The sequence below is a fragment of the Myotis daubentonii genome, chromosome 2 (genome assembly GCF_963259705.1).
Source record: "Myotis daubentonii chromosome 2, mMyoDau2.1, whole genome shotgun sequence".
NCBI classification, from domain to species: Eukaryota; Metazoa; Chordata; class Mammalia; order Chiroptera; family Vespertilionidae; genus Myotis; species Myotis daubentonii.
Window position 1 is genome coordinate 193268037 of NC_081841.1, and position 14308 is coordinate 193282344.

At 46.6% G+C, this 14308-nt stretch overlaps 1 protein-coding gene across 3 annotated transcripts in view; it reads right to left on the minus strand.

The window, feature by feature from the left end:
- Nucleotides 1–14308, minus strand: part of ADPRHL1 (ADP-ribosylhydrolase like 1) — a 42625-nt gene that overhangs the window by 23455 nt on the left and 4862 nt on the right. For all 3 annotated transcript variants that reach the window (XM_059685178.1, XM_059685180.1, XM_059685179.1), the window contains exons 2-4: nucleotides 12455–12619; nucleotides 6786–6911; nucleotides 2443–2583 (exon numbers count right to left, since the gene is read on the minus strand). In XM_059685178.1, the coding sequence (XP_059541161.1) occupies nucleotides 2443–2583; nucleotides 6786–6911; nucleotides 12455–12619 (432 nt within the window). The remainder of the gene's footprint in view (nucleotides 1–2442; nucleotides 2584–6785; nucleotides 6912–12454; nucleotides 12620–14308) is intronic.

The window sequence follows — 14308 nt, forward strand, 5'->3', positions numbered from 1 at the left end:
AACTTGCTAGCTGTCCTTGCTGCTGATGGATGTTGTCCTAGACTTGGCAGAGACCCCAGAAGAATATTTTCTGGGGGTGCTCTATAGAACATTATTTTTCTGGATGATTTTAGGTATTTTGTTAAAAAGGGATTAAGAAGTACGAATGGAGAGAAAAAAAGAAGTACGAAGGGGCCGTTACAAAATAGTCCTGAGGATGTAAAGTACAACACAGAGAATATGGTCAATAATATTGTCATAATCATGTCTGGGGCCAGGTGGGTACCAGATTTATGGGGGGAAGCTAACCACTATGCTGGTACACCTGAAGCTAATCCTAATATATAAAGAACCAGGGTTCGTAACGTCCAAAACGACCGAATGGACGACCAAATGCCAGACCACGCGTGCAGCAGGCTCAGGTGGGTGGGGACTGGTGAGTGGGCTAAACTGCTGACCTCTTGGTCCCTCCTGGGTCGAGGGTGCCCCCAAAACCCAGCACTGACTGCCACTGCCAAGGCGGGTGCAATGCAATTGGTTGGGGGGGCCCCGCCATCACCCCACGATCACCTCACAAAGGAAGGCCTGGCTACCCGGCCAGTGGCGGTGGGTGGGGCCTCTCTCTGCGGGGTGATCAATCACAGGGCTCCCAGACTGCAAGAGGGTGCAGGCTGGATTGAAGGACACCGCCCCCCCCCCCCCCAGTGCACAAATTTCATGCACCAGGCCTCTAGTATAAAATAATACTGGCTGGATTGAAGGACACCGCCCCCCCCCAGTGCACAAATTTCATGCACCAGGCCTCTAGTATAAAATAATACTGACTGTTAACTGTGATTGACAAATAAAAAATTAAAATTAAAAAAGGGTTCTGCCATAGAGGTTCATAAAGCTCTGAGTTAAACAAATTTAAAATTAAACAGAAAGAATAAAATCTCAAAATTATCAGACCAATGACTCTTCTCGTTTCTGTTCATGGAAGATCTTTGACTATTTGTTCTTCAGAAAACACTGGGGGAAACCGTTTTGATACTAGCGTTCTGGGGAACTGTTGATTAGTATAATGTGAATAATGCAGTGACTGTGTAGTTTAATACACTCATGTTATTTACTTCTTTCAGATGGTTTAAGGTGAACCTACTTGGGGGAAGGGGGGGCGGGGGATGACTAACCCAGTGATCAGAAGCCAGGGATAACAATGACTTAGACCAGGTGAAAAAAACAGTGCAGGGTTGCCACCCGTGTTCTATAACTAAGCCTGCAGAGGGTGACTGCTTAGGGACACTTTGCTGTGAACATGGAGGCTTCTTATTTCTCACCGGAACAGGGACCTTGTGAAGAAGTGTTTCCCAGCATTGGGTCCAGGCAGGGATCAGTGCAAAAGTCTCCTTGAAAAGTTGTTCTAAAGTTCCCACTCGGCCTTCTAGAATATAGCTCCTGGGGCTTGGAGGGTGGCAGTAAAGTGATTTGTTGGTTCTGTGTTTCAGGGCTTCAGCCTCAGGCTGTTCTGAAAAATCAAGCATCCTGACCCTACATTCAAATCCTTCAACTCCCTCTCCTCCAGGACAAATTGGATACTTTATTCTAGAAATTTCCTTCCACAGTTTTAGAATGTCAAAGGCCACGTGAAGCTGTCTGTGTTCCTCATGCAGCCCATGACCCTCTGTGGCTCAGCCGCCCGAGGAGAAAGCCAGGGGTTGCCTGGTCCTGTGCCCGCGCTCCCTCGGATCCCACGGGGAAAGGGGAGCAAGCCGAGAGGAGCTCAGGGGCCAAAACGCCAGCAGCACCGTGATCCCCTAGGACCTTTGCTGGGCTGGCTGCATTTGGCTGGGTTGACCGTACGCGTGGCCAAAAAGAGTGAAGCATTTAATGACTCAACTGGGACAGATGGAGCTTCCTGGGACTTCATGTCATCAGTGGGCACAGACCTCTGTCTGGCCTTCATGTGAGAGACTTTAAATCCCCTGGGTTAGGCACAGCTGTCCATTAGGTCCTTGGAGCAGTGTCAGCTAGCATCTCTCATTCCTCTCTGAGACATGGGCTACTTAGGATAATTTGGAAAATTAAATCTAAGTACAGTAAATTCTCACTTAACATCTTCAAATGCTTCTGTGACTTTAAGAGAAATGATGTATAAGGAAACCAATTTTACCATAGGCTAATGGATATAAAGAAGACTCAAGTTCCTCATCAATGATTTAACAAAATGACATTGAATGAAACATATACTTCAAGGATCTGCTGTAATGCACCCCATTCTTCCTGGTACCTCTGTGGATCTCCCTGGGCTTCTTTGTGGGATCCACCTGCTCACATGGACCCTACAGAGATGCTCTTCGTGGGGCAAATGGACCTTGACCTCCTTGGGAGCCAGGTCTGTGCAAATTTGCACTGAGTGTGACCTGAGACCAAGCTCTAACAGCCTCCTTTCCTATGAGTGGCAGGAAAGGAGGCCAGGCTCACCTGCCAGGTGCCGGATGGTCTTCTTGCAATATTCTTCAGCCAGTGGGACCGTCTTCATCATGTCTCGCCCCCACTGCTCCAGCGGCTTGCCTTGTATGGCATAAGATGCAAACAGGGCTGTGCATAGGGCCCCAAGGAAGCCTGGAGGGCGGAGGGGAGAGAACAGCAATGGCACCTGAGCCATACCCTGCTCTGGGCTGCTGGCTGTGTGTTAGAGGCAGGACCATGGGCAGTTGCTTCATGCATTTTGAGCTTTTTGATCTTTTGTTTCCTCTCTGCACAAAAAGGCACAGCACCCATCTTTCAAGGGCTTGTGGGGACAGATGATTCTAATCACAAATGAGTGCTTGCCAGCTCATAGTAATGGCCACACCAAGACTGTGCCCACCAGAGGAAGGGCACGGCCATCTTTTTTTTTTTTTGAATTGATTTCAGAGAGGGAGAGAGAGAGAAAAACATCAATGATGAGAGAGAATCACTGATCGGCTGCCTCCTGCACGCCCCCCACTGGGGATCGAGCCCACAACCCAGGCATATGCCCTTGACTGGAATCAAACCCAGGATCCTTCAGTCCGCAGGCCGATGCTCTATGCACTGAGCAACCCGGCCAGGGCAGGGCACTGCCATCTTGCTGAGACACTCTTTGGCCACTTCTCGAGGCATCAGTTAGGGGTCATTTCAAGGGCAGGGGACAAGCATCTTGTTCTCAAGCACAGGGTTCAATCACTGTCCTGTCCACCTGCCATCACGCCCCCTCCTCTCATGGAGTGTTTCAGCTCGCGTCTGGGAAATGCACACTGTAATAAAAATTCTGACACTTGCTGTCAAAGGTGGTTCAAAAATGGAAAAGGAGCCCTAGCTGGTTAGGCTAAGTGTTAGAGCATTGGCTCAAGGACTGAAAGGTCCTGGGTTCGATTCTGGTCAAGGGCATGTACCTTGGTTGCAGGCTTGATCCCCACCCCGGTCAGGGCCTGGGGTGAGTTCAGGAGGCAACCAATAGATGTTTCTCACATCGATGTTCCTCTCTCTGTCTCTCCCCCTCTCTTCCACTCTCTCTAAAAAAAAAAAAAACCAACAGAAAAAACCCAATGAAAAAAATATCCTCTGGTAAGGATTAACACAAAAAAAATTATAAAGGAGAGTGGACTCAATTGAAAAGGAGAATGCACATCTTAGCGTTAATTGAGTACAATCAACCCTTTAAAACATTTTCAGTCATCATTCTAGAAATACATAAATGACTTAGCTATTAAACATGGAAAACAACGTTTCTTTAATAAAATTGGGTAATATATTAGCCAATGTTTTAGGTGTTTAAATTCTCAACCCAGACCCTTTTTTTTGGATACAATTTTAATTTTACTTGAATTTCACAAAACAAAAAGAAAGAGAAGTTGATGGAATTGTTGAATTAATACAAATCTTTTCTCTAGACAAGAGACACTTCCCCTAAAATATTCCTTCAAGATTAAAAAAAAAAAAAAAAAAGAAACTGTGAGAACATTAGAGGTTGCAGTCATTATGATTTTTTCCAAGGACATATTTCCCTTTTTGTTTGTATAGACTGACTTTTGCTGTGAAAGATGAGTTCGTTGGCCCAGCCACACTGGCATGAACATGCGGTTCTGAAAATATTGAGCCCATCTGTACCAGTTAGTAGCTATCAGCCACTGACTCTCCCCAGGGCTCTCCCCTCTCCTGGCTGCCCCTTCTCACCGCCAGGACCAACCCCAATCCCCATCTCCCGGGACCCAGAGCTACAGGGGAAAGGGGACTCTGGTCCGTCTCCCAGCCTTCAATACCCAACACTTCCCCCAAAGCAGTTTAGTTTCCATCTGTTTTATATAATGGCCTCAGGTAAGGCTTTGTTTGCAGAAAATATTCAGTGTGAAAACCCCTGCTCAAGGTCAGCCCTTGAACTTTGGGGATTTCTGAGAATGAAGGCCTTTCTCCCAAACACACTAGCTCCTTATGAAGTCAAGTGCACGTCTGCATCCTGGTGTAATTACCTTGCATCCAAACGGGCAACAGACACAGGCCTGTGGGTATGGAGAGGCCCCTGAGCCAGCTCCACATCGGAGGAGGCAGAAGGTGCTGGAGCCCAGGCTCAAGCGGAGGCGGCAGGAAGGGAGTGGGCTTTGCTCCGTGCCAGCCCCGGGCCGGGCGCTCATGGTGCGGATCCTCTCCAGCCCTATGAGAGGTGTTTCCTTGCTCCCTTCCCTCCGCCCTCCTTCCCTTCCCTCCGGGTTTACTGAGCACCTGTCTGTGCCCGGGGCTGGGCTACAAAGGCACGGCTCGCACCCCGAGACCTCGCCGCCCTGTGAGAGCATCAGCCAGAGAACGGCTGTGCCTGGGGTGGGCGCAGGATGCAGGGGGAGCCCAAGCAACTCAGGGAAGGTGCTCCAGTGGAGTAAAGCCGAGCTGGGATTTGAAGGACGAGGAAGGGCATCCCAGTAGAGGGAACGGCATGTGCGAAGGCAGGGAGGCAGGAAACAGCCTGCCTGGTCTGGGAACTGTGGGAGAGCGAAGGAGCTCAGGTCCAGGAAATCTGCTGGGTGAGTTTGGGGGCCCCAGAACCCACACCTGGACCCCCTGCCTCCTTGACCTCCTTTGCTCCCGGCTGCCTGGCCAGGAAGAGGCCCTCATCCACCTGCACAAAAGGAGGCTTTGAAGCTGGAGAGAGGGAGTGAGGAAGGGGGGGCCAGCTGGTGTGTATTTTGGGGTTGCTTCTCAGAAATTTCCCCCCCCTTCTCCTCCTCCTCCTCCTCCTCCTCCTCCTCCTCTTCCTCCTCGTCTGACACCATGGCAATCAAGGGACAGCTGGGGGAGCCACCTGTGAGCAGGACTGACTTGAGGGGGAGGTGGGCTGGGGGTAGGGGCCTCAGTTTTGGCATCTAGAATATGTGCACGACAACCCAGTTGCTGGCTCCTGCAACCCAGGTGCTCCAAGAAGCAGAGGCCCAGGCTGGACTCCTTAGGGGGAAGGCCTGGGAGGTAAGGGTGGGGCTGGGGAGTACCCTGCCTCATCCTGCAGCTGGGGACTCAGCAGGGCAGCGAGGAGTCCCTGAGCCACGTAGCCTGCACTTCCCACCAAGCAGCCTGCCCACTGTGCCCACTGCATTGTCACTGCCAGGAGCCCCTAGGGGAGCGGGAGACGGGGCTGAGGCACAGACACAGGGATGAATCTCCCTGTGAGCCCTGCAGCGAGAGGTCTAGGGGGTCTCCCCTGCCAGAGAATAGGGCTCTGCTGTCCCCAGAACTGGTCAAAGCCCCAAATGGAGGGGTCTATTTCCTGGGGCTGCTGCTCCCATGACTCCAGACTGGCCAAAACAAACAGGAACCTGTGCTCTCCCCGTTCTGGGGCCAGAATCTGAAACCGGGGTGTTTGGGGCTGTGCTCCCTCCCAGGGCTCCAGGGGAGTCCTTCCTGCCTCTTCAATCATCCCAGATGTTGCCAACTGGCTGAATTACATGCCTTTCCGTGTAAACTTTAAAGATCTAAGAAACTTATTTGTAGAAGTTATGGCTTAGCCTGTCACTGCCTTTGCTGAACTCATTGGCATGTTTTGCCACATCCACTTATCAGGGGTTACATTGCCCACTGCAGTTCACACCCACGACAGAGTACTTTCCAGAAAGACACAGGATCACCCCTGAAGGTGACCTTGCAAAAGGACAACAGTCACCAGAGAGCAGCTGGCAGCCTCAGGACTTCTGGGTGGGGCTGGGGCACACCCCCTGCATTGCCATGATTAAGGGCTGGTCACAGGTACAAGAGTCTCAAGTCATTCTTTTTTTTAACATCAGGAGCTGATTGCTTTCTAAGTCACATCTCAGTCAGGCTCTGGGGCTGCCCCACCTGCCCTCCCTCTGTGTGATGGACATGTGGTGGGGATCCCAGCACGCAGCTGGCCCCGCTGTGCACACTGTGCCGTGCGGGTGCGTGGGGGATGAAGTGAGTAGAATAATAACCCTCCTATCACCATAATCATCCCTGTTGCAGGTGAGGACATGGAGGCACAGGTCATTAAGTGACTCAGTGCAGCTCACATAGCCAGTGAGCCTTGGACCAGGGGCAGGTCGTGGCAGCCAAGGACGCCGGCTCTCTGGGCTGGCTTCTGTCTTGACAGCATAACACAAACGCTAGCTCTCATGGCGTCAACCCAGATCTCAGGTTTCAGCTCTTTTAGGTTGAAAACAGAATTTAAGCAGAACTGTAGATGTAAAAACCCAAGTCTGTCAACAAACAGCAAACCAAATAGTGGATGTGACCACGTAAGATTCCAGTCTAGTCCACCGGACTGAGAATGACACAGCAGGCGCCTGTGCTGACGCCAGTGGTACCTGTGGGGTGGTTGTGCGTCATCCTGCCGCACTCGATGCTGACTTCGATCAGGGTCTCCAGCCGCTCGGGCTTCCAGTACCGCATGCCGATGCACATCGCTTTGGTGGCAGCTCCAAACCCCGAACCTACATGGACCATGAAATACCTCATTTTAGACCTTTGCTCCAATAATTCCACTTCAGGCAATCTGGTTTTCACGAATAAACTTAAAAAATGTATAAAAACTGATGTAATAACATGTTTATCATAGTGTCATTTGGATGAGTGAAAAATAGACACATCATCCAAATGCCTGACAAAGAAGAGATTGAGTAAATTGCAAAGCATCCATGTGTGGAATGTTATTTAGTCATTAAATAACTCATTCTATGCTTCTTCTGGGGACAATGTAGAAGACAGAATTGTGTATACAGTGTGCTTTCAATCATATATATTTTCTCTTTTTAAAAACAACTTCATGAGTTATAATTGACACATAATCAACTGCATGTATTTGCAGTATGCAAGTTGATGATTTTTGACATAGCATATACCCATGAAACCAGCTCCTAAAGATAGTGAACATATCCATCACCCCAAAAAGTTTTCCCTGTCCCTCCTGCCATCCCCATCAACCACTGATCTGGCACTACAAATTAGTTTGCATTTTCTATAAATTTATATAAACAAGATCATACAGAACACACTTTTTTTTTCTTGACTTCTTCCACTCAGCATAACTACTTTGAGATACACCACTGATGTGTATCAATAGCTGACTCCCTTTTGTTGCTGAATAGCACTCCACTGTATGGATGTACCACAACTGATTTATCCATTTACCTGCTGATGAACATTTGGGTCATTTCTGGTTTGAGGCTATTACAAATAAGATGCTAAGAACATTCATAACCAAATCTTTGTGTGGACATATGCTTTACCTCAGAGTGGAACATGTAGCTCACATGGTAGATGCATGTTTAACTTTTTAGAAACTGACAAACAGGTTTCCAAAGTGGATGTAAATTCTACATCCCATCAGTAGCTCCTCCACGTCTTTGACCTCATTTGCTATGGTCAATCTTTTTGACTTCAGCCATTCTCTTAGGTATGCCATAGTATCTCATTGTGGTTTTAATTTGCATTTTTGGAATGACTAAGGATGTTGAGCGTGTTTTCACCCACTTATTTGCTATCCATATCTCTTCTTTGGTGAAGTGTTCATTTAAATAGTTCTCCCATTTTTGTATTGGATTGCTTGTTTTCTTGTTATTTTTAAGAGTTCTTTATACACTCTGGATTGAAATCTTTTATCAGATATATGCTTTGCAAATATTTCCTCCCAATATGTGGCTTGCCTTTTCCTTCTTTTTAAAAATATTTTTTTATTGATTTCAGAGAGGAAAGGAGGAGAGAGAGATAGAAGTATCAATGATGAGAGAGAATCATTGATTGGCTGCCTCCTGCACGCCCCCTACTGGGGATGAGTTCGCAACCCAGGCATGTGCCCTGACTAGGAATTGAACCAAAACCTCCTGGTTCATAGGTTGACGCTCAACCACTGAGCCATGTCAGCTGAGCAGCCCCTTCTTCCCCTCCCCCTCCCCTCCCCCTCCCCCTCTTCCCCCTCCCCTCCCCTTCCTCCTCCTCCTCCTCCTCCTTCTTCTTCTTCTTCTTCTTCTTCTTCTTCTTCTTCTTCTTCTTCTTCTTCTTCTTCTTCTTCCTCCATATTAGGCTTTTATTATACAGAATTTGCTGTTGCAAGAAGATATAGTACTTACAATGATTACTTAAAATGGATCCAGCTAAAACAGATGGTGCTGTAAATATTGATAAAACATTTGTTAACCTCAGTTTTATTTTATTCATGTTTCCAGGTGGACGGAACATAGAGTTAGGCACATTTATTAAAGTTGTATGCAGCCCTGACAGGTTTGGCTCGGTGGATGGAGCGTCGACCTGCAGACTCAAGGGTCCCAGGTTTGATTCCGGTCAAGGGTATGTACCTTGGTTGCAGGCACATCCCCAGTAGGGAGTGTGCAGGAGGCAGCTGATCGATGCTTCTCTCTCATCGATGTTTCTAACTCTCTATTCCACTCCCTTTCTCTTTGTAAAAAAATCAATAAAAAAAATATATATTTTTAAAAAAGCTTTAAAAATTTTTTTTAAAAGTTTGTATGCAGTTGGGTATTTGCTGGTTCTCCATTTTCAGGTTTAGTTTAAAACTGAATTTCTTTTCATTTTATCACAGAAACGGGTGTGATATAGAAGCCTTTCATTCCTTTAACAGACTCTTTTGGGGAGCAGAAGAATGGATTTGGGAAGTATTGTCTTCTTCAATTTCAATTTCCTGGAAGAGTTGTGTACAATTAGTACTATTTCCTTTTTAGCTGCTTGGTAGAATTCCTCAGTGAGGCTGTCTGGATCTGGAGCTTTCTTTGTGATGTCTTTCACAGATATAATGTAATTTAGGTGACTGTTTACTCTTGAGTGCCATTTGGTAGTTTGTATCTTTAAAGGAATTTGTCCATTTCATCTAGTTTGTTAAATTTATCAGCATAAACATATTCATAGTATTTCTTTTCCTCCTTTTAGTGAAAGGTGAAAGATCCATACGCTCTGAAGAGAAACCTTTTTTTTCCTTTTTATTTCGGTGGAAACTGTAGTGATGTCACTTCTTTCATTGTTGATACTGGTCATTTGTGTCTTCTTCTTTTTGCCTGATCATTGGCCTAGAGGATTATCACTTTTTTATCTTAAAAAATCAGCTTTTGTGGAGTTTCTCTGTTGTTTGTCTATATTTTCTTGGTCATAGATTTTCACCCTGATCTTCATTGTCTCCTTTCTTCTGTTTTCTGTGGGTTTAATTTGCTCTTCTTTTTTAGTTCCTTAAGGTGAAAATGGAAGTCATTGGTTTGAGACCTTAAAATTAAAATCTCTGCCTATAATTGTGGCTTTATCTATTTCTCCCTACAGTTCTATTAGTTTTTGCTTTGTATATTTTGAAGGTTTGTTACTAGATACACAAGTATTTATGTTGGTTACGTCTTCCTGACAAATGGATGCATTTGTCATGATGAAATCCCCCCCGCCCCCCGCACAATATTTTTGCTACAAAACTTACTTTATGCACTATTAATAGAATCACTCCAGCTTTCCTTTGATTAATGTTACATGGTATATCCTTTTTCATTTAACCTATGTGTGTCTTTATATTTAAAGTGCATTTTTTATAAGCATAATATAGTTGGGACTTACTTCTTTATTCCCTCTGAATCTCTGCCTTTTGGGGTCTTTAGAACACTTATATTTGATGTGATTAGTGATATGGTTAGGTTTAAGTCTATCATCTTGTTATTTATTTTCTATTTATCCGATCTGTTATTTGTACCCCTTTCTCTCTTTTTCTGCATTTTTTGTATTGAATATTATTGACGATTCCCTTACCAATCCCAGTTAAAGATGACCACTGTGTGGAGAATGGTAAAGACCATAACAGTGCCACCACTATAGGGAGAAGCCTACAGACCTACTCCTACTGTGCCGTCAACGGGTTCAGAGTCACCAAAGAGGACTCAACACATGGGCCTGGGTTGGAACAGAAAGGAGAAGACACACAGCAAGGCCCAAATTGGTAGCACACTCTGTCTCCCAGAGCTGGTGGGTCCCTCCTGAAGCAAGGCAGGGCAGCGGACTGCATGCACCCTCATGCTGCAGGTAGAACCTCATTCTCTGCCCACAGGGCTGATGTGCTGGTGAGGCTGGTTATGTGCCATATGATGCTCATGCCTAAGCAGTACAGGCCATTCACTGCGAACCCAAACAGGGAAAGACTTCTCTTATTAAGGAAAAGAATTTTGAGTCGAGTGACAGCTCTTCACCTGGTCTCCAGGTCAGGGGTACTGATTGGGCAAGCCGAGGGACGGCAGGGGCCTCACAATTTCTGCTTCCCCAGTAAATATTGTTAAAATGGTTCCATTTCACCTCTTTTGTTGGCTTACTAGTTATTATTTTGTTATTTTGGTGGTTGCTTTGGGCTCATAATCTAGATCAGCGGTCGCCAACCGGTGGTCCATGGACCACTGGTGGTCCGTGAGGTCCAAAAGGTTGGCGACCGCTGGTCTAGATTTTTAACGTAGAACAGTCTGCCTTTGAGTGATTTTGTATCATTTCATGCTCTTATTAGAACCTTACGCTGCGCACTCCATCTCTTTACTCCCTGCCTTTGTGCTGTTGCGCCATACGTTTGCTTATACATAATTTATAAACCTTGCAGTACATTGCTATTACTTGCTAAAGTCCATTCTCTTTTAAATACATTTAAATAACAAGTTAAAACATCTTACTGTTTACCCATGTGGTGAGAGTTTCCATCAGTCCCATGCCTTTGTGTGGATCCCTGTGCCCATTTGCTGTTCCTTTCCTTCTTCCTGAGTGACTTCCCTTAGCATCTGCTAGTGTGACTGCTGGTGATGCCTCTTCAGCTTTTATTCACCCGAAAAAGGCCATGAGGGCTTGGTTCTGAAAGATAGTTTTTCTGGGTGTAGGATTCTAGGTTGAAGTTGTTTCTTTTCACACCTTAGTGATGTTGCTTGGCTAGCTCCTCTCTTATGTTGCTGCTGCTGTCCTCACCTTGACTATATACAGGACGTGCGTTTTTCTCTTTAGCATCAGTTTTGAGCAATCTGACCACTATATGCCTTGTTGCAGTTTTCTTCGTGTCTTTTTGTATTTGCTTGGAATTTATTGAGTTTCTTGGATCTGTGAGTTTACGGTTTCATCAAATTTGGAAATATTTGGTCCCCATTTCTTCAAATCATTTTCATTTGTTCCCCTTCTCTCTGCAGAGGATTCCAGCTTCAGGTATGCTAGGTTGCTGAAGTTGTGCCATGGCTCACTAGGTGTCCTTTTCTTATTTTCGGATTCTTTTTTCTCTGTCCCATTTTGGACAGTTTCCTCAAACTCACTCATCTTTTCTTCTGAAATGTCTAAACTGTTCATCTCGACCAATGTGTTTTTAAATTCAGACATTGTAGTGTTTTTCTCTAGAAGTGTAATTTAGGTCTTTTATTATACCTCCTTGTTTCTACCTAACTTTTTGAAAGTATAGAATACATACTATTTTATATCCTTGTCTGATAAGTCTAACACCTGTGAGGTGTCATCAAGTTTAATGTACTGATTTTTCTCTTTTTAATTGGCTTTACTTGATTGGATGCCATCCTTCAATGTACACCCAGAGGGGCAGGTCCCACTTCAGTATAAACCCAGAGGGGCAGGTCCAGAACCCCAGGAGCCAAGGCCCCGGAGGCAGAGACTGTGGCTACCTAAATACATCCCCCATAAACACATGACGTCTTCGCAGAGACAGACATGTATGCAGGTGGTGTATGTTTCCCTTAATGTTTTGGCAAAAAAATTTTACAAACTTAACGGGAAACCAGTGGAAAATATTTCTTAAAATAAACCAGGGATGGGTGGCAAAACTGCCGGGGAAGCTGGCGTCCTCTAAGTAGACGCCCATGCTGCAAGCTGGCTCCCCAGGCGGCACGCCGCCCTACAAATCCTGGCAAATCCCTCCCAACCCACACAAAGCGGCCAGGCGGCCGGCGAGTGGGCAGACAGATGGCCAGGGCCCGGGGCGGTTCTCTAGATGCGGCTTTAGAGGCGGAAGCAAGCCTTCCCTCACCCTTCTCGTTGAAAGGCGTGTGCCAGGCAAGGAGATAGTTATCCGGCTTCAGCTGCGAGCAGCCGTCAATGGTAGCGGGGTCTGCTCGATGTTCTGGAAGCTTCTCGAGCACTTCCACGTAGTGCTTCACCATCTCCCGGTACAGGTCATCCAGGCACCAGTAGTCTGGGGGAGGAAGGGGAAGGCGGGGTCAGAGTGAGTGGGAGACGAGTCTGCCAGGTAAACCCCAAACACAGCAGTGACAACAGAAGGGCAGCGAGTCGGTGGAAGAGGAGGAAGATTTTAGTGACCCCTCTCACACCGCCCGGGCTACCCAGAGAAACTGGACATGCAGACAAATAATTCGCTTTAGAGTTCACCCAGATTTCAGACATCCTAGTTTGTGGTTGTGCTTATTACTTCAGTTACACACAGGAATCTAGAAAAATCCAAGATGCTCATACGCTAACAGCTCTGTCCATGTGAGGACAAGCTAGACCGACATCTGCCTGTACCTTGGGGTTTCAAGGACCCACGCCTAACGCACCAGGAGCGAGTCTCTCCCATCTTCAATTCCCTCCTTCTCACATCCATGAAGCAGCCAGTGCTCCCCAGGCATTGTCCCAAACTGCACCCCACTGCGTGCAGGTGTCCTGGGAACAAGTGTGGCCTCAGACCCGAAGATCACAGGGCAGGGGGACAGAGGGGCCAGTGCACACGGACCACCCGCCGTCTGCCCTGCAGGACACCTTCATGATTCCATGCAGTCCTCCCAGGACCCTGCCAGGCTCCTATTGGTCACACTCATGGCCAGTGGACCGCATGCGGCCCAGCCAATATAACAGTATGTAGGAAACATTTTAATAAAAATTTTGTAATTAATTTTGTATTAATTTTTGTAATATCCTGTTACACATAATTATTCATTATGAACTACAACGTTCGCTAATGACTGATTACTATAATCATGTTGCATTCATTTCCCTTATGCACCTTATGTGCAGGTGCACCCTTTCTCTCCACTAATACTAGCAGCAAATATTTTAGCAGCTGATTGCCAAATCATTAGTCCTGGACTGATTTGTTTGGTGTGCGCAACAGGAAATATTTCACTTTCGGAGAACACGAAAAATACGTTTATTTGTGTTACGCTTATTAATTTGTGCAGTTATTCAGTGTCTAGTAAGTTAATGTTCTATTATTTTATGTTAACTAGAAGCCTGGTGCACGAAATTCCTGCAGGGGGGGGGCAGGGGTGGTCCCTCAGCCCGGCCTGCACCCTCTCCAATCTGGGACATCCCTCTCGCAATCCGGGACTGCTGGCTCCTAACTGCTCACTTGCCTGCCGCCTGATCACCCCTAACTGTCCTCCCCTGATGGCCTGATCGCCCCTAACTGCCTCTGCCTCAGCCCCCACCACCGTGACTTTGTCAGAAGGAGGACCAGACAACCAGAAGATGTCCGGTCTATCTGGTCTAATTAGCATATTACCCTTTTATTAGTATAGATGATTACTCACTTATTTCAGCCCTTTGTATTCAGCATGTCTCTAGTGAAATAAACCTACGTTTCTATGAAAATTGAAGCTTTTGTTTTTTTTTGCGGCCCACATAAACTTAAACCTTGTTTATTTGGCCCGTGTTAGCCTTTGAGTTTGACATGCTTGGGTCACTCTGTTCTTTTTCCAGATAAGGCACAGGGAGGTTATGTGACTTGCCCAAGGCCAGGGCTGGTAAATGGGTTTCAATTGCAAAGCCTGAGCATTCCTGCCACTAAATTAATCCACAGCCCAGTGGGTTGGTCACATGGGAGAGCAGGCCCTGTGGGTTTGTGGAGGGGCTGCTATGCCAGGCACGGCAGGCAGGTATGGGGCGC